The 21,841-nt window shown below is 43.0% G+C and overlaps 1 protein-coding gene across 1 annotated transcript in view; it reads right to left on the bottom strand.

Moving 5' to 3' along the window:
• The window catches only part of BRINP2 (BMP/retinoic acid inducible neural specific 2), a 541,560-nt gene that overhangs the window by 132,996 nt on the left and 386,723 nt on the right, over nt 1–21,841 (bottom strand). Inside the window, exon 4 of the mRNA XM_069641149.1 lies at nt 11,646–11,824. Within this exon, the coding sequence (XP_069497250.1) occupies nt 11,646–11,824 (179 nt within the window). The remainder of the gene's footprint in view (nt 1–11,645; nt 11,825–21,841) is intronic.

The raw sequence follows: 21,841 nt of genomic DNA, 5'->3' as shown, positions 1-21,841 counted from the left end.
TTGGTCAGTTTAGAGCCAACCAATCAAACCCCCCCATGTTAGGCCTCCCAGTACATGTGGTGCCAACCAAGAGGTTATAGTAGAGAAGATGTGTATGCATTATTATCAATATAGAGGTGGTATCAGGAAGAGCCATCAGATTGTTGTTACCCAATCAGAAGAGTAACCCCTATAGAATATGTATCTTTCCAAACAATCTCCTAATCCTCGTAAAATTTTTGAAAATTAAAATAGTAGTGTGACGTTAGTTATGAAAATTGTTAAACTTAAAAATGGTTGTTTTTGTATGTGAGCTCTGAGAGTGACAACGTTTTTGCTTGTGTGCTGTCCGCCTTTTATTTGGACGTTAATAAAGCTGGGTTTTGCCTTTTACTTTGTCTACTTCTGTTATTGAGTCCGGATTTTCTGACTCTTGACACTCTTCGTAATTTAGGGGTTTCCCCAGGCCATCAGCAGAACGAGTAAATGGGAATATCATAGTTCATTGGAATAACCACTGTTTGTAGCAAGACCCTATTCATTGTTTATGTTTGCGATAAGAACTTTCTCATTGGCACAGTTTGCTTATAAAAGCCCACACAACGCTCCAGTTAGCTTCCCAAGTATGTGCCTTCCTTCAGCGACAATGCATATGTGTCACAAAAAAAAGGTTTCAAACTGTCTAATTTTTGTATGGGTGTTTGTATAACATTAAAAAGTATATGATTTTTTTTGTAACTCCACATTTTCTTCACATCATATATGAAGCATGGCTGTTTCCAGCAATGACTTCAACCAAGTGACCTTACTACACAGTAATATTTGCTTCGTCTCTAAACCTTAAAATGACGTTCACAAAAATCAAAAGCCAAATTATACTTGTTTTGCTTTATATGTTTCTTTAAGATTTTATACATTTGTCAGATCTTTTATTGTGATGTGTGTGTTTGCTTTGCAGGTCATGACATATGAAGGTATGTGGTCACGTGTTTAAGTTGGCAACTGATTGAAAAAACCCTGTTTCATGTGAGGGGTCAGAAATGTGAGGCAGACAACTTTGTAAATGGTTTTCACAAGTAGCCATTTTATTATCTTAAAAGGGTTTTGACAAACACCTCACTATCCCTAACCTAAAGGGGATTTTCCCACCTATCAAAACAACTAAAGGAAACACTCTAAACAGAATCTGTCCCTCACACTCATGCATACATTAAACTCTTAGAGGTAATACATGGCAATTGAAAATGTAACAGAAATAACAGTTATTTTCAACTTGAACTTAATAACTGTGCAACCTTGTAATGTGGGTTGGTTCCCCTTACCCAGATTCAAAACAGGAATTTCAATTACATGTTCAAATAATAAGGTTCCTTCTTGTAACCAGGTTTTCAGTAAACAGTTTGTCTTGCTTCCAAAGGTCTTTCACTTGGACTGTCAACAAAAGTTTAGTCAGGTGAAAAGGACTTGATATTTTCAAGGATAAACGCCAGTTCACTATGGTTTCTTCTTCTCAAGAAAACACCTATATTTTCCACAATTCCTCTTTATCAACAAATAAAGGCTTGTCAGGATGATTGCACAACAATTCACAAACTGCTGTAGTGGTCTTGCCACTTATTCACCTTCACACTGACTTCAACAACAATGTAGTACTTCATTAATTTCTTCCTGGTCTACTAACCTGCCAGGACTACCACTAAAAGATTCCTATCCTGGTATACTCGCCTGCCAGGACAAAATAAAACTCCTAACTCTACTACAAGTACTTTGTGGTTTACTTCAAAACATTTTATGAAGTCTTCGACTTGCATCAATATCAAAATTCACAACTTCTTCTGAGAAAACATGAGACATATTGGTGCTGTTTCTTACATTGTTGTATTTGTCACATGCAATGCAGGTTATTCTCTCTTCTCATTGACACTGTCTATTAGGAGGGATTCTTTCCTGCTACTCTTGTTTTCCCACTTCTATATCAAACAACTTTTGACAATGTCTCTGCATTACACTGCTCCTTCGTGGCTTTGGCAATGCTTGTTGCTATCTTCCTCAAATATGTCCTCTTCAAAAAATTGTTACAAATAGCTGACTTCAGTAATGCCTTCTTTTGGCTTTGGAAATTGTGGTTATGCTTAGCTTGTTTCAATGTTTCCCTTTCTTGGCTTTGGCAATGGTGGTTAGGCTTAGCTTGTTTCAATATTGCACTTTTTTGGCTTTGGCAATGTGTGTTTCTAGTTTGGTTCAATAGTACTCTTTTTCTGGTTTGGCAATATTTTGTACTTGGATAATAGTAATGTTAACCTTTCCTTTCTTGGTCTTTGTCAATGTTGTTTGAAGCACATGTGATTTTCTTCCATTAGCTCAGTATTCAAAAATAAGACAAAATACCAAGCTGACAATGGAGCATTATGGGGGGTTACATGAAAATGGTAAACTCACCAGATTCCTCCAATCATTCACTCGATCCACTGCTGCATCCAAATCTGCTTCTTCTGCTGCTTTTCATCTGAAGGACAGCTTCGGTCAGCTTCCCGCGGCTCGCAGAGCCTGGTAAAGGAGCTCTTCTTGGTCCTTAAATGCTTCAGTGCTCGCCAGTCACCGGAGCAAGACACACACAGTGGAGAGTCTCTCTCTCCATGGGGAAAGCCTTCTTTAACAGCGCTTCCTGCGGCGTGACTTTTGCAATGGTCATTTGGAAGCACGAAGACCCTCTCAGAACCGGCACCCACTATAGACTCAGCGGCAGCACCGGCGTCTTCGATACTTTCACCTTCCAGCTGCTGCAACTGCTGCCTGGAAATTCTCCTGCCTCTCCACCTTCTTCTTGTTCTAATTACCTGCACCTGAGAAGACTTTATATATTCAAATGTCCCGCTCAGCTGTGGGCCATTAGAACCACTAGACTGCACTCTTCCGTTCTGGACCTCTGAGTCCCTCTTCCTCGTCCCAGTACTTATGGCATTGTAAGATTCTAAGTACCCAATGTTCTGATTACTCTTATCTTCATTAAAAGTCTCAATTTCTACTGTATTTTTACTGAGTTCAATTTTAGGGAAGATTTCTAAAGGAGGTTATGTTTTTATTCTGATCTTCATAACCCAAACCTAAGGAGAATTATAAGTATCCCACACTAAAGAGTTACTGCTGGAATTCGTATGTATGTTACTTCCATGTCGGTCTTAAAGGAATGGTTCGGCCAAACATTTTTATTTCAAAAATAGATAGGCAACATAAAAAAAATGATTGGCGTTTTTTTTTCTCGTAGTCCCTATGTAAAATTTTGAGCAATTCAAGCTCAAAAATTGAAAAAGCAAGCACATGGGCCCATCCATTTTGTGAAATGGCTGCCCGCCTGTGCTGGCTTTTGCGGCACTAATGAAGGAAAAGCCAGCCAGCTGTAGTAAACAAAAGCTACCACTGGGTGGCTTTTCCTTCATTGGTGCCGGGACTTGGAGGACGCAGACCGGAGACTACAGGCAGAAAAGTTGCAGCTGCATCTCGGTAAGTGCTATTTATTTTTTTTTAAAAAAATAAGCACTAGCTGCGTTTTTTTTTCTAAGTTTTCCGGGCTGTAGGAGCCCGGAAAACTTAGAAATAAAACCGCAGCTTTAAAAACGTATTTATGTTTGCGGTTGCTTTTGAAGCTCCCCCGAGCCAGAGAGACTTACAAAGAAAAACCGCAGTGTTTTCAAACACAACCGCGTAGTGTTTCTGCCTAAATCTGCTTTCCCATGGGGAGCCCTAAAGCCCCAAATGGGAAAGCAGATTTAAGCAGAAACACAGCGGCATGTAAACACAACCGTGTTGTGTTTCTGCCTGCCTTTGCTTTCACTTTGGGTCTCCGGTGCTCTCCTGGGGGAGCACCAGAGACCCAAAGTGATAGCCACTGTAGGCAGAAACACAATGCGGTTGTGTTTGAAAACGCTGCGGTTTTTCTTTCTGAGTTTCTCAGGCTCCTCCGAGGGAGCCCTAGAGCCCCAAATGGGAAAGCAGATTTAGGCAGAAACACTGCAGCATTTAGCATTGCGGAAAACAACCGCGTAGTTTTTCTGCCTAAATCTGCTTTCCCATTTGGGGCTCTAGGGCTCCCCACGGGGAGCCCTAGAGCCCCAAATGGGAAAGCAGATTTAGGCAGAAACACAGCGGCATGTAAACACAACCGTGTTGTGTTTCTGCCTGCCTTTGCTTTCACTTTGGGTCTCCGGTGCTCTCCTGGGGGAGCACCGGAGACCCAAAGGGATAGCCACGGCAGGCAGAAACACAATGCGGTTGTGTTTGAAAACGCTGTGGTTTTTCTTCCTGAGTTACACTGCAGCATTTAGCATTTTCCATTTGGGGCTCTCGGGCCCCCCTGTGGGGAGCCCGAGAGCCCCAAATGGGAAATCAGATTTAGGCAGAAACAAAGCGGCATGTAAACACAACTGTGTTGTGTTTCTGCCTGCCTTAGCTTTCATTTTGGGTCTCCGGTGCTCCGATTTGCGCCTTGAAACACTTGTGTATAGGCGTTACAAATGCCATATCATATCAGAAACACAACGCGGTTGTGTTTGAAAATGCTGCGGTTTTTCTTTCTGAGTTTCTCAGGCTCCTCCGAGCCGGAGGAGCCTGACAAACTTAGAAGGAAAAACCACCGCGTTTTCAAACACAATAACGTTGTATTTATGTTTGCGGTCGCTTCAAAAGCAACCGCAAACATAAATACAACGTTTTTAAAGCTGTGGTTTTATTTCTAAGTTTTCCGGGCTCCTCCAGCCTGGAAAACTTAGAAGAAAAAAAACGCAGCTAGTGTTTATTTTTATAAAAAAAATAGCACTTACCGAGATGCAGCTGCAGCTTTTCTGCCTGTAGTCTCCGGTCCCCGTCCTCTGCATACAGCACATATGAAGGAAAAGCCACCGAGTGGTAGCTTTTGTTTACTACAGCTGGCTGGCTTTCCCTTCATTAGTGCCGCAAAAGCCAAAGCGAGCACAGCGGCGGGCATCCATTCTTACAAAATGGATCCCCCATGAGGTATCTTTGAGCTTGAATTGCTCAAAATTTTACATAGGGACTTCGGAAAAAAAAACGCCAATCTTTTTTTTTTTTATGTTGCCTATCTATTTTTGAAATTAAAATGTTTGGGCAAACCATTCCTTTAATGTTTTTTTATTATTGACAAGGTGTATTATTTTGGGAGGAGAGACCTTTCTTTGACAGCCAGCCATTAAAAATTCTGGTATCGCTGAAGGTTCTTATTCTGAAGAAGATAAATACTGCGTCTCTCCTGTCAGAACCCTCCTAAACCCTTGGGGACCTTCTCCTCCAAGTTGATCCACCCGGCTAATACCACCCCCAGGGTTAGGATCATGATATGATATGATATGGCATTTGTAACGCGCCTATACACAAGTGTTGCAGCGGCTGCCTTCCTCTGGTGACCTGGGAGGAGACTTTAAGCACTGTTTTTGCGAGGATTACTCAGGATTCATCACATACACCACTTAACTGCAGAGTGTGACCCTGGACAGTTTATCTTACCATTACTTATCTGCCAAATTTGCAATTTCCAAGAAGTGACTGATTTCATACTCATTGCTATTAAACAAATGCTTCATGGCTGTTACTGCTCTCTACGTAATGTTATTTTGAATGTTGTTTGTTTGTGATATAGTTCGTTAAAACATTTCACACAAAAAACAGCAACAAATAAACAAACATTTTCAAAGTACCAAAAAACTTCAAACAATGAATACAATATACACAAATATTGCATTTAAAATTGCATGCAAACAAACTTACAAATTGCATACAAACAATCTTGCATACAAACAAGTTAAGACAGAACATATCCCTACCCATTCGAAAACAGAAAAAAATACTTTAACACAGTGTACAAAACAAAGAGGGTGAGCACCCAGCACTACATGTTGTTTTCCAAGTCCAGTATCTTCCGAAAAGCCATCCTCGCAAATGGGAAGGCAATAGCTCTAGCCATACTGCAGCCCCAGAAATGCCATTCCACCAAAATAGATCACTCTGAACATCCTGAAAGCCTTTTGCAAGGTGTCTGCAGTTTCTGGACATAGCTTTGCAGGCAATCAGAACATGTCTTAGAGTCTCCATTGTGTCAAAAGCTTTAATACTACTACTACTACTACTAGTACTACTACTACTACTACTACTAATAATAATAATAATAATAATAATGGGAGGGTGGCGGACGCAGACATCGAGCTAGAGGTGAACTGCCCCGCAGTATGCATCCTGGGCAGATGCAAACGCAACCACAAAAACAAACCTCTGAACAAGCTCAAAGACTTGATCTACATAACTGCGAAGAGGCGCATAGCCATGGGATGGAAGAGCCCTAGGGCCCCGCATGAGGCATTGTGGTGGGGGGACCTGACTAAATGGATAACGGCGGAGACTGGCGCGTGGGAAACGGCAATCCTTGAACAAAGGCTAGACTCCAGCGGAGAACTACAACGCTGGGTGGCCTTGACTGAGCCACTTCTGCATCCTAATAACTCTGACGATGCCTCGGATGGATCGGACTTCCCTAGCCATCAATCTGGCCTATCGTAATGGGACAATAATGTTTACTTGGTCTTGAGTTGGGGGGGTGGGGGAGGGAGGGTTACGTTACTTTCTGATTATTCGTCTGATACTCAAGCGATGTATACTTGTTTTTGTTAATCTGTTAAAACCAATAAATACATTTAAAAAAAAAAAAAAAAAATAATAATAATAATAATAATGACAATAGTGAAAATAACTATATTAGGCAATGTTTTTATTTTTTCTTAAAAATTGTAACTTCTTGTAATGTAGCTTCCCATTATCCAATTAAGTACCAATGGCTCTGATGTCACAGTGATGTCAATGCATATGCACATTAGGGATTCCCACAGGGCCTTATAAATCTAAGGACTGGTCCTGTATTTGAGTTCTTTTTTATTTGTATTTAATTAAAGAACATGTATTTCAATTCCGATCAAATATCACTCACACTAACACATTTACAGATGGCGCAAGCATTCGCTGGAATAGTACCTATTGAACAGCACACAGATGAGCACAAGTTGTGACCCAGTTTGTGATGGTGACAAACCCTGAAAATAACATAATCAAGTGCCTTACAAAGGTAGCATTAACCTAGAGAGCCAAGTGCTTTTAACTGAAGAGGAGAACTGAACAAATATACAAAATTACAATATGCGATGGCAATGCAGTGAGTGGGGTCAGGTTGTTTTAGCCGAGCTTTGAAGAGATCCAGAGGCTGGCTTTGATTGTGATGGGCAGTGGGTTCTAATTGAGTGTGGAGTGTAGGGAGAAAGAATGGAAGTGTGTGAAGGCATTGGGGTATGAGAGTGTGAGGTTGTGTGCAGAGGAGGAGTGGAAGGAACAAGATGGTGAGTAGAAAGATTTGCAGTCATCCAGGCACTGAGGAGCAAGGCAATTAGCAGATTTGCATACTAGGAAAAGGGTCTTAGAAAGGGAGCAGTTGTGCATGGAGAGCCAACAAGCATTGTGTAAGTAGGATTGATCCGTATACATTGTAGAGTGTCCGGGTAGCAAAGATTCAAGTTCGTCCAGAGGAAGGAAGGTGTAGAGAGGAAGGCCAATGAGTAGGCATAAGCAGTAGTAAAATGTGCTGAGCACGAGTGTGGAGAGCAGAGTTTTCATAGATTGGTGAGTAAGAAATTGATGCATTTTCTGACTGTTGGAAAGGTTAATACAAGCGTCAGAGGTGGTCATATAGATGAATTGTTGCAGTCAGACATCACTATTAAAGAGGACCTCAAGGGTTCGAACGTGTGTGAGGGAGAAAGACAGTGGGCCTCATTACACGGACGGCGGTAACCATGGCGATATAAGCACCATGGTTGCCGCCGGTATGTTACCGAGTCCGCCATGGTGAATGATGGAATTACCGCCCTATTCCAAGGTGTAATAGGTGGGGGCGGTAATTCCCCATTCACCATGGCCCTTCCCCATTCCATTTTTGCCCCCATAGGGCTCAATGGGAATGGGGAAGGCGGTAATTACGGTACCACAAATTGCGGTACCGTAATTACCTCCTCGGTCCCTTTGCGGGTCCCGTCCTTAACGGCTGGTAAAACCAGCCGTTAAGGTAGTGTCCCACAAAGGGACCTAGTAGTAAGGCGGTAATGGTTTACCGGTACTGGTACCCTTACCGGTACCGGTAAACCCTTACCGCCGTCCGTGTAATGAGGCCCAGTCTCTTTTGTGTTCTTAGAATCTGTAAGTAGGAATAATATACACTGCAGATTAAATTGTTTTATGAGGCCTCTTGATGCAACTTGCAGAGGAACACTTAGATTCCCAGGATTTGTCCGCACAAAAGAGCCTGTTTGATAGCATACCTGGTCAGTCGGTCTCTTTTTGGGCATGTTGGCACACATCCATACACATAAGAGATGGATTTCACGTGAATTAGAGGATAGGCAATGGAATGTAGCACTTTTGCCAAAATTGTTTCTAGGAATGCACGCTTCTTTCTGTCTGCTGCAGTTGAATGTCTTGTATAGGATCTATATGACTCCACATAAGGTTGCATACTTTAATAAACAGGTTCCCCCGGAATGCCCAATGGTGTGATAGTGAGCCTGCGGACTTCCTACATATGTTTTGGCTGTGCCCGAGAGTGCGCTTCTTCTGGCTCCAGATCCAGCAGGCACTAGAGGCAGAGAGGTTGGGTAGATACAAGTGGACTCCCCATGGAATGCCTACTCAGCATATATCCCACCCAGATAAAGCTGTACATATAGTTAAACCTATAAACCATATCTGTATACTAGCCAAACAGAGACTTGCCATGTCTTGGAGGCTATGTGCAGGCCGTAGTTATTCTGTATGGTGGAGGGATGTGTTGAACTGGCCCATGGTGGAAACGGTCAGGGCCGGGCGTTGAAGAGTGGTAAGAATTAGCCCAAAGCAAGCCTGGAAGCTTGGCGGGCTCTCTTACATGTGATCCTCTGGCGTTCTGATGATAAACCCCCTTGAGCGGTTGGAGCGTTGAATCCCTTAAAATGTGTAACCCAGACATGCCTGCACATTATATGTTTTTGTCAGGGAAAGATGTCTATTGATGCCCATGTTGCCCTGCTATTTGCCCTGTTGTTGGTTTCGTGTTTGTTTTATGTTTATATTGTTTCTCCCTGTGATTACTTATGAAACTTCAATAAAAAGATTTTAAAATAAATAAGAGATGGATTTCATTGCATGCCAGTGACTTATCCAAGGTTTCCAGGTCGTTGTCTGCATGCAATTGAATGGCTTGTGCCTGTGCCTTGTTTTTTTTTTTTCCTGCTCAGTAACCCTGGGTATAATTCATGCCTTTATAGAGATGCAATCCACGCCAGAATGTGTGGTGGGCATCTCGGTGTGCACCGGTGGTGCAGATTGTGTTTTATCCACATGCACGTGGTCCTTGTTCATGCCACATATTTCAGAAAGTGCAAATGTGGAAGCATGTGAAGGAGAGGACTTTGCCTGAATCTTCGCCGTATCCACTATCTCTGGACCGCACCTGTAAGAAGATGACATGAATAGTGTAGAGGTTAGTAGTAAAGATGGGTATTGTTTGTTTCGTGAAAACAAAATTGGAGGAATGGGTGTGCAGAGGAATTGGAAGGGCTTTCAACAAAAGAAGAGCTTTACTTAAAAGGTTCACATTTTAAATTGACATGCCGTCAAATGGTGTCTTTGTGAAGAGCCTTTTTTTGTCATGTTTAAGAACCACTCAACTAATTTGGCATCAACTCAAGAGAGTGCTCCTTTGATTTGGACACCTCCAAATAAAAGTGTATTACATTGATGTACATATAACAAATTGTTGGGAGTGCTTCGTGATATGAGCGAACATTAAGGAAGCACTCAGACTGCAAGAGGATTCTAATGGGATTACATGACACTGGATCTGATCAGAATTTACTGGGACAGGCCAGAGTCCTTATCGGGAATGGCAGAGGACTGCTCAGTGGCAATGTTGCAGTGTGGGGCTGGAGCACCCATGTCTAAGAAGGAAACCAGAATGGGGAACTTCTCAGCTGAAAAACAGGAGCCATCAGAGCTCTGGTCATATCATAAGTACCTGAAGGTTTCATGGTGAGGGAGGGTGGTTACAGGCTCAAACCTACATCACTAAAGACGTGCATAGAAATATTCTCTACGATCTGATGGCGGTGGATTGAATCTTGTGGGCGGGATCTGATAAAAGTAATATGCCAATGCAAAGTGTGTTTCTAACAGAGATTCTCATTGTGGGGGGCTTCATGCTCACCATGATCAAAGTCTCAAGCTTCACATCACTGACACCATCCAAAGGAACCACCGCTCCTCTATGGTGGTGTGTTATCCCATGTGATCAGAGTCTCAATCCTCACGTCACTGATGACGCCAAAAGGAGCCGCCACTCATATAGGGTGGTGGGTTATCCAATGTGACAAGTCTTAAGCATCACCTCACAGACAATGCTCAAAGTAACTGCCATTCATCAACGGAAGTGGGTTATCCCATGTGACCAGAGTCCCAAGCTTCACCTCACTGATGACACCGAAAGGAACAACAGCTTATCTACGGTATTGTGTTATCCCGTATGACCAGAGTCTCAAGCTTCACATCAATGTAGACGCCCAAAGGGGAAGCCACCCATCTAGGCTAGTGAGTTATCCCATGTGACAAGAGATCATTGTCAAGGCTCAAAGGAACTGCTGTTCGTTCAAGGGTAGTGGGTTATCCTGTTTGACCAGAGTGTCAAGCTTCACCTCCTTGACGACCCCGCAGGAACTACTGCTCTTCCAGGATGGTGTGCTATCCCGTGCAACAGGAGTTTGGCCTGGTTGCTGCTTGAAGCAGATCAGAATCATCTGTGGCTAACATTTTCCTCCTCTGCAATGGGTGCAGACAAGCTAAAATATTTTGGAACACTGCTCCAATATCAGATAAATTGATGTCCAGGACCAGAGGCCCTCTAATGTGGAGGAGCACCAGGGTGCTGCTGCTCTCTGCACCTCTCACGCTCTACCGCCGCTCTGCTCTTTGCTCCCCGCTTGTGCTCGCCTTAAGTCTCGCGAGATCACGTACGGCACCCCTCTCCAGAGATTATGGGCCTCGTTCCAAGGTTGGTGCTAGTCATGGCGCTATTAGCCATGACTAGCACCAACACCGGTACCGTGTCCGCCCTGGTTCGATGGGGACTTACCGGTCTAGTCCGACCTTTGTGGGACTGGTAAATCCCCATTTAAAATGTCAATCCCCATTCCCATTGAGCCCCCACAGGGCTCAATGGGAATGGGGAGGGTGCTAATAACGGTACCATAAATTACAGTACCGGTATTAGCTCTGAAGTCCCTTTGCGGATCCCGTCCATAACGCCTGGTAAAAGCAGGCGTTAAGGACGGGGCCGCAAAGGGACCTCGTAGTAGGGCGCAAAGGGATTACCAGCACTGATGTCCTTAACGGTGCCTGGTAACCCTTTGCGCCCTACTCGGAATGAGGCCCTATGCCTCTGCAACAGCCTCTCAACCTTAGAGAAAGCTTTTCCCTTTACAGCGGATATATACTCGCAAAGAACATTTAAGGCACACATCACACAATACTTCGGCTCAGACACTCAACACCCCAATGCACATGCGCCTCTTTTCACCATCCAGTGGCCTCACCTTAATGGCTGCCGTCGCTATCTGTATGTGGTGGAGCCGGCGCAGTGTGCTCTCCCGGTCAGTGAAGTAGGAGGCGGCCAGCTGGTGCAACGCCTCCAGGGTCACCAGTGAGCTGTTCTTGCCTCCCACTTTCCTGCTTAGCCTCTGCTTGTCCACAAAAATGCTGAGGGATTCCTCACCTGTAGATGGAAAACAAGTGACAGTCAACACATGAATGTAGAGGTTTTTTGTTTTTTTGTTTTGTTCTCCGCACACACTAAACCAAGTGATGGATATCAGTCCAGGGTGTGGTATGCTCGTCTTTCTCCTCATTCTGTTTCCAAGTGCTAAGGGCCGGTAGGTGTGTACTGACTTTCCTGAAGGAATCTCTGGAGCCCACTGCTGCAATAAAGTGTATGTTTGAATAAGATTGGTGTGGTCTCCAATGGCACTTAAGTACAGCAGCATAATATGCAATTCCATTCTCACAAAGTGATCAATGTGGACTATTACTAATTGAGCATAAGAGAAAAGCTCCCTAATAGGTAACTCACATCCCCTGCACACTGTCTATGGCAAGAAGTCAGCCAAACATTTATAAGAAGTAGCGTTAGATACCTACAACTAGGAACCTACTCAGCCACTTCGCATTTTTTTTTAAAAAAGATTGAGTGTAATTTCATACATCTTCTTTTTAACAATCAATGATTTGTTGAGACTTGCGCAAACAATCCAACAAGGAATTCAAATGACCATTCAATAGTTAAAAAAATACAGGAATGTATTGTTCATATAGCCCAACTCGTTTCGAGTAAACTGTTCATCAGGGAGGAACACTTCTAATTTTATCTACAAAAAAAGGCAGAAATTCTTTGTTAAGTCTCAAGTTTGTATCAATACATCATTCATAATAAGCACGTGTAAACATAGTTCTTTGGGAAACATTACTCATTGAGAGCAAGATTTCTTAAACCCTTTGCTTAGTGAGCCAAATCAGGTGCTAAGTCTTTCAAAGATCTTATACCATAATGGTATGTCAACAGACATCATGGATACATCAAGGTTCTCACCATCATGCTTTGTCCAGATTTAGAGAATGCATAATAGTTAGTGCTGAGTTACTTACATTAATGTTGATCATGTTTGAGGTATTAACACACAGTCTTGTAACTGATGTCCCATAAGTAACAAATATAGATAAATGCTGACGTTAAATGTCGTCCACAAAGTGCCACAGTATTCAAATAGTTCTAGACCCGTGTTAAAAAACTGCCTCAAATTCAGAAGACATTGGCCCTCATTACGACCCTGGCGGATTTTTTCCGCCATCGACGGACTTTTCCGCCATGGCGTAAAGTCCGTTTACGCCATGGCGGATGGCGGACTTACCGCCCCATTCCGAGGTTGGCGGGGCGGTAAGTCCCCATTGACCCATTTACCCTTCCCCATTCCCATTTCGGCCCCATAGGGCTCAATGGGAGTGGGGAAGGCGTTAATTACGCCACCGTACATTACGGTGGCGTAATTAACACCAAGGTCCCATAGCGCCATGGATTTTTACGCCCGCAAAAAGCGGGCGGAAAAGTGACCATGTCGCTTTGGGAACTCGTAGTTGGCGGTAAGGGGTCGGCGCAGCTAACGCTGGCGTAAACCCCTTACCGCCAGGGTCGTAATGAGGGCCATTGAATTTAACTGGTGCTCTTCTGAATGGCTACAGCCATGGCAGAATCAGGCTTGTTTTGTTGACTTCATATGTGATTTGCAGCTTAATTTAGAGCATAGCGAGAGCACATGGATTTTTTAAAGAGCGGCCCTGGGATTCTTGTGTGTGTATTTCATAGCTCGTGCCAAGGGCTTTTCACCGTTGCGCTCTAAAGAATTAGGATTTACAATTTGAGTATATGTAGTATGATGAGTTTCTGAAATACGTTTGGAATATAAGAGAACATATAGTGGTGTACACCTTCATTTGTTCATGTACTTTCCTATGTTAAAACATGTTTGTAAATCAGGCCCATTATCTGATGCTTCATATGCTATGAGCTACATGGAGCTCACAAGTCTACATCTGTCGATTGATGTTGAGGCCTCTCTAGCTATTGGGTTTGAGCTTTTCACAGAATAATGTCCAAAAGTCCCTGCTTGCACCATTTTGTCTCTCCAGGACAAAAATGGCAGTGGGGTCATTAGCCTAGGAATGTATTCCCCTATGTATGCCAGACATGTGAGGCGATATTATGGCAGGTTTGTCAGAAGTACATAACAAGGTACCGCTATGGCACACATATGAGTTTTTACCGTGATGACATTTAAGCCGAGAACATAGGCGCACGTTGCCGTGCATGTACAATATTGATTACTCTGCATTTTGCCCCACAATTGCCTTTCCATATGTGCAGCAACCCGACCATGTGCTATCGGTTAAAATGATGGCATCCTGAGAAATCTGCTTCTGTGCGTGTGAAAAACACCTGTTTGCGTCTGTCGCCTTACGATGTGATCGTGTGCTGCGCTTTTCGCTCCAGTGGCCAGATTACAGAAGCTTTGCACTGGTGCAAGTGCAATTTTGCATGGTACTGACACCAGGGCAAAGTTTGTCCCAGTGCAAAATACATGACGGCCACATCAGAAAACGCACCATGGAAACTGCAATTGTGCATGGTACTAGCACTAGGGTAAAAATTGCCTTGTTGCAAAAAACATATACTTTCAATGTATTTTTGCACCACGGCAACATTTACGCTAGTGCTAATACTATCCCGTATTAGCACTAGCGTAAACGTGGCCCTGGATCCAAAATCATTGAAAGAAGAGGCTTTCGCCAAAGGAAAAACTTTGCCCCAATGCTAATACCATGCACAATTGCCATTGTAATAGTGCAAAGGTTTTATAATATGGCCCCAATGTTTTTTGCACTAAGACAAACTTTGCCCTATTGCTAATACCGTGCAAACTTGGTGCAAGGTTTTTGTAATCTGTTCCCAGTACTCAACAAATTGCTGCGCGGCTGCAAATGGGGCCATAAAAGGGGGCGATCTTTAGCGTAGATTGTGGTACCGCCCAAGTGTAGGTAGATTCTGGGAAGAAGCCTTCCATATGTTTAATCTGGTATTGGGGAAAGAGATCATGCAAATGTCTGAGTGCTCTTGCTTCTGGATGAAGGGTAATTAAGGTGGAGTTGTAGGCTGCAACAGTGGCTGCCTCGAGCGCTCTAAAAATAGAAAAGGGTATGCTCGAAAGGTCTACTGACAATGACACACTTACGGGTATCTGGGTTGCAGTTGCGCCCATTGCCATGGACACCCATGTTTGGAGTTGTCTTTCTAACATTGTAGGGCCTTCTCTCCCCATATGAACTGTTCTTCCCATTGTGTGTGCTTTCAGTGTTCAATCCTGATTAGCAATGACATTTTTTAATGTGTTTTGACCGATGTTGAGTTAGGTTATTGACAGGCTTGCACACTTGGTAGCATTTTTGGCACTTGGGGCCCCATCCATGGAATTTCTGGTGCGGTAAATAGGGACTTGGAGTGCCAAACTGTGCTCAAAATCCCGTTTGTCAATTCAGATAATCAACTGCATGGCACTTTTTCATACTTTCTGGGGACTTTGCACAGGCTCACCACATCCCTGCATTCAGTTGATCGCTGTGCGCGAGACACCTCTTAGAGCGTGGGCATGGCCTGTGCAGAGACCAGAGTAGATGGCTGAACACAGAAAATGAGGGAGAACATGGGAAAATATGTGCATTACGAGGGATGGGCCACAGGCAGTCCAACGCACAGCCACAAATGTGCGAACGAGTCGGATTCATGGATTTGACTGCACAAGCTCTCGTCGTGGAAAGACCCACACAAAGACCTCAATATAAACGCCACCTGAAGGCAGGTGTACAGAAACTTGGCCATAGGAATCACCTCTGCACAGTGCGATTGCATGTTGGATTTAGGGGTGGGTGCACGCAGATGGGTTTCGGAACGGAATTAGGGATGCCTGTACTCAGTCTAGCGGGGTGCATGAATGGTTTACGGGGATTCACACACAGATTTCCGGGAGTATTACCACAGTTACGGAAATGTGCAAGAATGTTGTTCGGGTGCCAGTAATAGTTACGGGGACCCTGCGCAGTGTCCCTGAGGTGAAAACCTGGTTGCGGGCGACCCCATGCACAGTTTCAATGGTGCATGTGTTCAGGCCTGAAGAGCCTGCAAAGCTAGCTGTATCTGGATGTGTTAGCTTAGCGTGGGGGAGTTCTGGCCGCAACTTGCGCATACAGTCACTTTGCGCAAAAATGTCATGAATATGTGGAGCGCGCAGGAAAACGTCTGCGAACAGGCTTGCACATGGGGGTTCTCACCATGCAAACTTTGTGGGATCTCTGCCCATTTTTCCATGAATCGGGCCATTGCTATGTTATGGATATGGTCACTGCACTATAGTTAAGTTGAGTATCAAGTACCATAGGGAACTCGAAAATTGAATTGCTAATAACATTTGACTTGCATTATGGATTTGGCTGATATTTTTCAAACAAAAAAGTTAGGCATGCAATCCCCACACCCCATCCATTCCCCCACCCCCGCACCCCATACTGGAAATTATGGGAAAGATTGGTTAGATAATTAAAAATGTATTAAGAAAGAAAAGACGCACTGTTTTTGGCCTACACCCATTCATTTCCCCATAGAGGAAAATTCCATATTTCTGCACAGCGCACAGAAAAAACTGCTACATGGAAATGGAACAGGTATGAAACAACTTGGGCACGAAGCGTTGACTCAATTTCTGGGAGGGGTCTGGGGTTATTCTGTCCAGGAATTGTTAAAATATTTCATGGAGAAGGGGGTGCCCCTTCTCCCAAAATTATAGCTATATCTCCCATGGTGCTTTGCAGCAGAAAGACTTTTCAGAAATGAAACAGCCGCCATTTGTTTTGTTCGATGGAGATATAACCAGTGTTATCTAGGGAAAATCCGGGGATAGCTGAAAATTAAAAGTAGAAAAATTGCCATTTGGGGGAGTAAAAAGGATGAAATGCATCAGGCTAGTGGTGGCGAGTGGGAAGAGGACATTGTGAAATTGGAGAGTCGGGGGGTCGGACGGTCAGTGGGGACCAAGTTCAGGGCTGGAATATTTTCGCATAACCAGGGTTATAGTAGAAAACGAGAACGGGAATGAAAGGGAGTCACATGAAAATCTAGGGTAATTTTATGAATAACTGTGTTATTTTACAAATAACAGGGCTTATTTTATGGATAACTGTGGTTTTTTGTAGTACATTAGTATTATCAGGGTTATACTAACCGCGGTTATGGGAAAAAGTTTTAAGAAGAAAAAGCCAGAGTTCAAAAAATTTGATTAATACAAAAAAAAGTAGAATGTTAATAATGTGGCTGAAGACTATGGCTACTGGGTTACTTCAAGGAACCGACTGGTGCAATATGGAAAGTGAGTACACCCGAAGGCCGTGGACACTTGCCATGGCCAAATTCCAGGGCTAGTGGCCCCAATGAAATCTATTGGGGCAACATGTCAAGGGACCACAGAGAAAGGCCTTTGACACTGGCCATGGCCAAAGGCCATCACTAGTCGGCTCATTTAGAGAAGCTATTGTAGCAATATGTAGAGTGGTCACGGCAAAGGCCATGGCTAGTGGGACTGGAAGAAATCTATTGAGGCAACATGTAAAGGGTTTAGAGAAAAGAACAAAACCGCTTGATTACCCCTCTCCTAGTCTACCTTTAGGAGTGGTCAGAGGATAAAGACAAATGGATAGATTATCTAGTTCATCTGTCCAAGTAGTTGTGCCAAACAAGTAATCATTTAAAAACACATTTTAATCGACATTCAATTCAATACAAAGTCGTATGATGTGTGCTTTCTGCAAGGCATCACAAACATTCAAAATATTTAAAACTACAATTTAAAGAAAAAACAGTCCAGAATTATTGTATTCTTATGCCAATGTTGGCTTGTGTTAGTAAGTGACATTCATGATTTATCACAATGACAACAAAATGTTACCAAATTCTATTATGGCAGGGGAAACTATCAATGTACAGCATAAGCTGAGAGTTCATTTGAAAAAAGACAGCCTTGTTTGGGTGTCTGTGGGATATTTACATATGTTTTGGCTGAACAAATGTCATCAACACCTTCCCTGATGTTCCGATGTTTGCATCATAGCCCTCTTCAGGACGGTACGTTGTTTTGGTAAGTTAACAGTAAGTTCAAGCTAAATCCCTGATGTGTCAGAGTATAGTTGAAAACTATGAAGGTAAAAAAAAATTCTTAGACCTGTTTTAGTCAATAATCTAAAAAACAGCTTTAAAAACTTGTTTGGCAATTTTCGTATGTTGTAGAGGTTTTCATTTTCTACAGAAATGCTTTCTACTGACCTTTTAAATCTTAATGGGGTTAGACTAGAGCGTTGTAGTTTAAATCAGGAGGTTACTTCCTTTTGGGTGATTGCGTTTTGCATTGTGATTAGTGTGCTATTTTCTTTTTCATTCAGGTTAAGAAATCCTCAGAGTCTCTTCAATTGAGTGTGCGGGACGTGTTATGAGATAGGGCCCGCGTCACATATTGCTATACACCATTTGTGACAAGTTTATCTTACTTTAACAAATTTGAGTTGATTGTGTAGTGACCGGCATGGGTCTTAGCGGCTTTTCAAAATGTTGCCGTGCCGTTATTTGGGTGACGGTGGAACTGGATAGTCCACACATAGACAGCTTTCGGATTAAAAAAAAAACCCTGTCTCGTCTGTCTTCTGCCTATATTTAAAGACAAGAGGGCAGTGTTCCAATTATATTCTAAACGGCATGTCGCGTGTGCCCAATCTGTTGTAATGTGAGCACTGGGGACGATGTAAAGGGGTCACGGCCGAAGAGTCAATGGTCATGGACGAAAGCCATGACTAGTGAGCGGAAAGAAAGGTAGTGTTTTAAAAGATATAGTGAGCATGCCGAAGGCCATGCTCACTGGCCAGGGCTGAAGGCCTCGGATAGTGGGCCCAAAAGACATGTACAGTGGCCACGGCTGAATAAATATATAGGTATAAAAAAAAAAAAAAACTTGAAATTAATTGAAAAAAACGTTAGTTATGGTGCATATGTTATAGGGGGTGTCAGAAAATGTGTGGTTTTTCCCGTAGTCGAAATGGAAAAATAAATTTGCTCACACCTACAGGCCAAACTGCTGGACGGATTTTCACCAAATTTGTGGCAGGAGCGGCAGCTTGATCCCGAAAGCGTGCTTTTTAAAGTTTGGTGTTTACTTTTTTAAATGACCACAATGTAGATAAAAAGAAAAATAGTTATATCTGTGTTCATCCGCGGACTTACTTCCCTTTTCAGTCTGCCGATGGGGCTCTGATTGGCCCAGGGGGCAACATGGGTTCCACGGACATCAGACACACCCGCTGATTGGTGAATAAAAAACATGAGGTGCGTCAGATTTTGGTGAAATGCCCACCATGTTGGATTCGAAGCCAGCGGAAGGTGTCTACGAACATTGCGGTAAAAGCATATTGAAATACACAACATTGCACTTGTCAAACTTATCAAACATTCTCTGGGGAGTTGAGGGGTGATGAGGATGGGATGAGGTATGCCTTAAAAAGCCAGAAAATGGGTGTGTTTCTTCTCCAATGTCCGCAAACAGCCGGGGCAGTTACTGAGATGTTCGGGAGGCATCTATGCTTATTTGTGCATTACTGTGTTGGTGAAAAATAAATGATTTTGCAAAGTTTGGTGGAGTTTTGTCAAGAGTGGTCTAAATTAGAAGGGGGGTCTCAACATTTTTAGGTAGCTTATAACTTTGTTGCCGTTTGTTGAATTTGCAGAAATGTTTTCCAACAGATTAAAGACTCAACCTTGAATGTTTGAGCAAAGTCTGAATGGATTTTGTCAAGTGGGGGCTAACTTATATTATTATTTTATGTATGCATGTTTTGACCCTTTAAAAAAAACATGGGCGGATTTGCAGCAAACCCATACAAGGAGTATTGGCAAGAACCTGAAAGCATGCTTTTGCAAATGTGTCTGTGCTTTATTTTTTGAAAAGTATCCTACTATAGGTACAAAAAAAGTGATATACCTTTGGGGACTGAGGTATAGCCTGTGGCCATGGGAAGTGGCAGATTGTTCGGGTCATGGCCTAAGGCGATGAACCGGACAATCTGGCTACTGCCCATGACCATGAGGGACTAGAAAGGGAATGAAGTGGGCATGGCCACCAGGCGCCGACTATGTGGTAAAGTTTTTCAAAAATGCGATAGATTTGAAAGGGAAAGAAATTCTGCTTGTGGGTACAGGTTGAAATGCTGGATGGGATTGCAGCCAATATTCACAAGGAAGGTCAGCAAGAACTTCAAAGCATAGTTTTGCAAATATGTCCTGTATTTCATTTTTTGGAAAGTGTGAAAATGTAAGTACACAAAACAGTCATATAATATTTGTGTCTGGGCAATTGGTCTGGCCATCAACAAGGAGAAATGTATACTGTAATTTGCTTATTGGAGCATGCGGCATGGGCAAAGCGGTAGGTTTGAATGGGAAAATAATATTCTGTTTGCACTTAAAGTCTGCAGTGGTGGACTAGATTACAACAAACTTGCATGATAAGCATTAGCAAGGACGTAAAAGCATGTTTTTGGTAATATGTCTTTATTTTTCTAAAGTGGAAGAATGTAAGCAGAACAACTATTGATATACATTTGGCGTCTGGGTGGTGGGCCTGGCCCTCGGCAGACACAAATATGTCCTCTGATTTGCTTATTGGGGAATGCAGCATGGCTGAATCCCAGGCCCCATGGATTTGGAGACTGGCTATGGCTGCAAGCCATGAGCACTGGCCATTGGTTGCATTATTGCGGTATAGTGGACACTGAGCTAGGATGCAGGGTAGGTGCAGTGATTCTTTGGGGTGGTTTGGTTCGGCTGGGGTCATGGCGGAGCGTTATGCTGGAGGCAATTGATCGATGAATTACATCCTGAGCATGCGCTGCTGATAACGATAGACATAAGTATGTGTTGCAAATATGTTTCTTAAAGAAGGTTTATAATTCTTTCAAATATATGAAAAGAGGAATTATTAATACCTTATATACAGTGATGTAACATCATGAAACATTTTCACTTATAAAAACCTTTAAATTGACAGAAAAAATAAGTTGTTTAAGGGATGTTGAAGTTAAGATTCATCCCACCCTTGGGACTCCTCCCCTGCAGTAGTTAGCCAGTGGCGTCCCACCTTTGCAGCTGAAATGCAGATGCAAAAGATATGTAGAAGATTGTTGAGTGGCAGTTGGTGTGTGGAAGCTTAATATGGTCATATGGTTATATGTACAGTTTCTGGAAGTGATTGGTGGATGGATGTGACTGTTTGAGGGAGTGAGGGAGTGTTACAAATATAAAATTTAAAAGGGTAAGTGGGCTACCCTGTGGGATGGGGTGCACATTACATCCAGGTCTTTTAATGATCCATGGCTTGGAAACGGGACTGTGGAGACCATGGATAGTTATAAAGGTCCATCGATTATGGTCCTTACTGTATGCTAGAGAAAAGTATTTGGGACAGAAAATGGTTTCTGTGCTTTTACATTTTTCTCTAGCATACAATTGTCCATTAGCACCTTGGGCTGGGGATTCAGCCAATCACGTGGCTAGGAACATGGGCTTGAACCGCCAGTACAAGCTACCATTCCAAGCCCCCTGATGGCCAGCTCTCACCACCGCCATCTCCGCCCCCGATTCTCCATTCCATTCCTTTTTTTAACCACATTCGCTCCTTCTCTTGGTCTCCTGCACGCCACCATGGAAAGGGAAGAGGGGCTTTTTTATAGTGGCCATCTTGGGAAAGGATTTTTCTTCTTATAGTGGGAAGCCGCGCTGTAGGAAGGAAAATGCTTTTTTTAGCACCCTGGTTTACTGCTTTGGCAACCCGCTTGTGCTGATAACTAGGGCTGCCAGGCCATTATCTTCCGTTCCATTCTCTGGAACGGGGGGATAAATGCCACATTATTCCCATTAGCATAACACAAAATGTTAATGCAAATGTTGGAGAATCTTACTGAGTCTATGTACTTTATTGAAAAATATAAAGCAGACAGAGTCTATAAGATTATTTCTTTTAGTTTTATTTTTTAACTGTGAAAGGTGATTCCCAAAGGAACCTTTTTTTGGGGTTTTCTGTTTTGCTGGAGAGGTCAGAAA

Source organism: Ambystoma mexicanum, chromosome 1q (genome assembly GCF_040938575.1).
Source record: "Ambystoma mexicanum isolate Mex_15411 chromosome 1q, UKY_AmexF1_1, whole genome shotgun sequence".
Taxonomy (NCBI): Eukaryota; Metazoa; Chordata; class Amphibia; order Caudata; family Ambystomatidae; genus Ambystoma; species Ambystoma mexicanum.
This window is presented reverse-complemented; position numbering and strand designations above follow the sequence as displayed.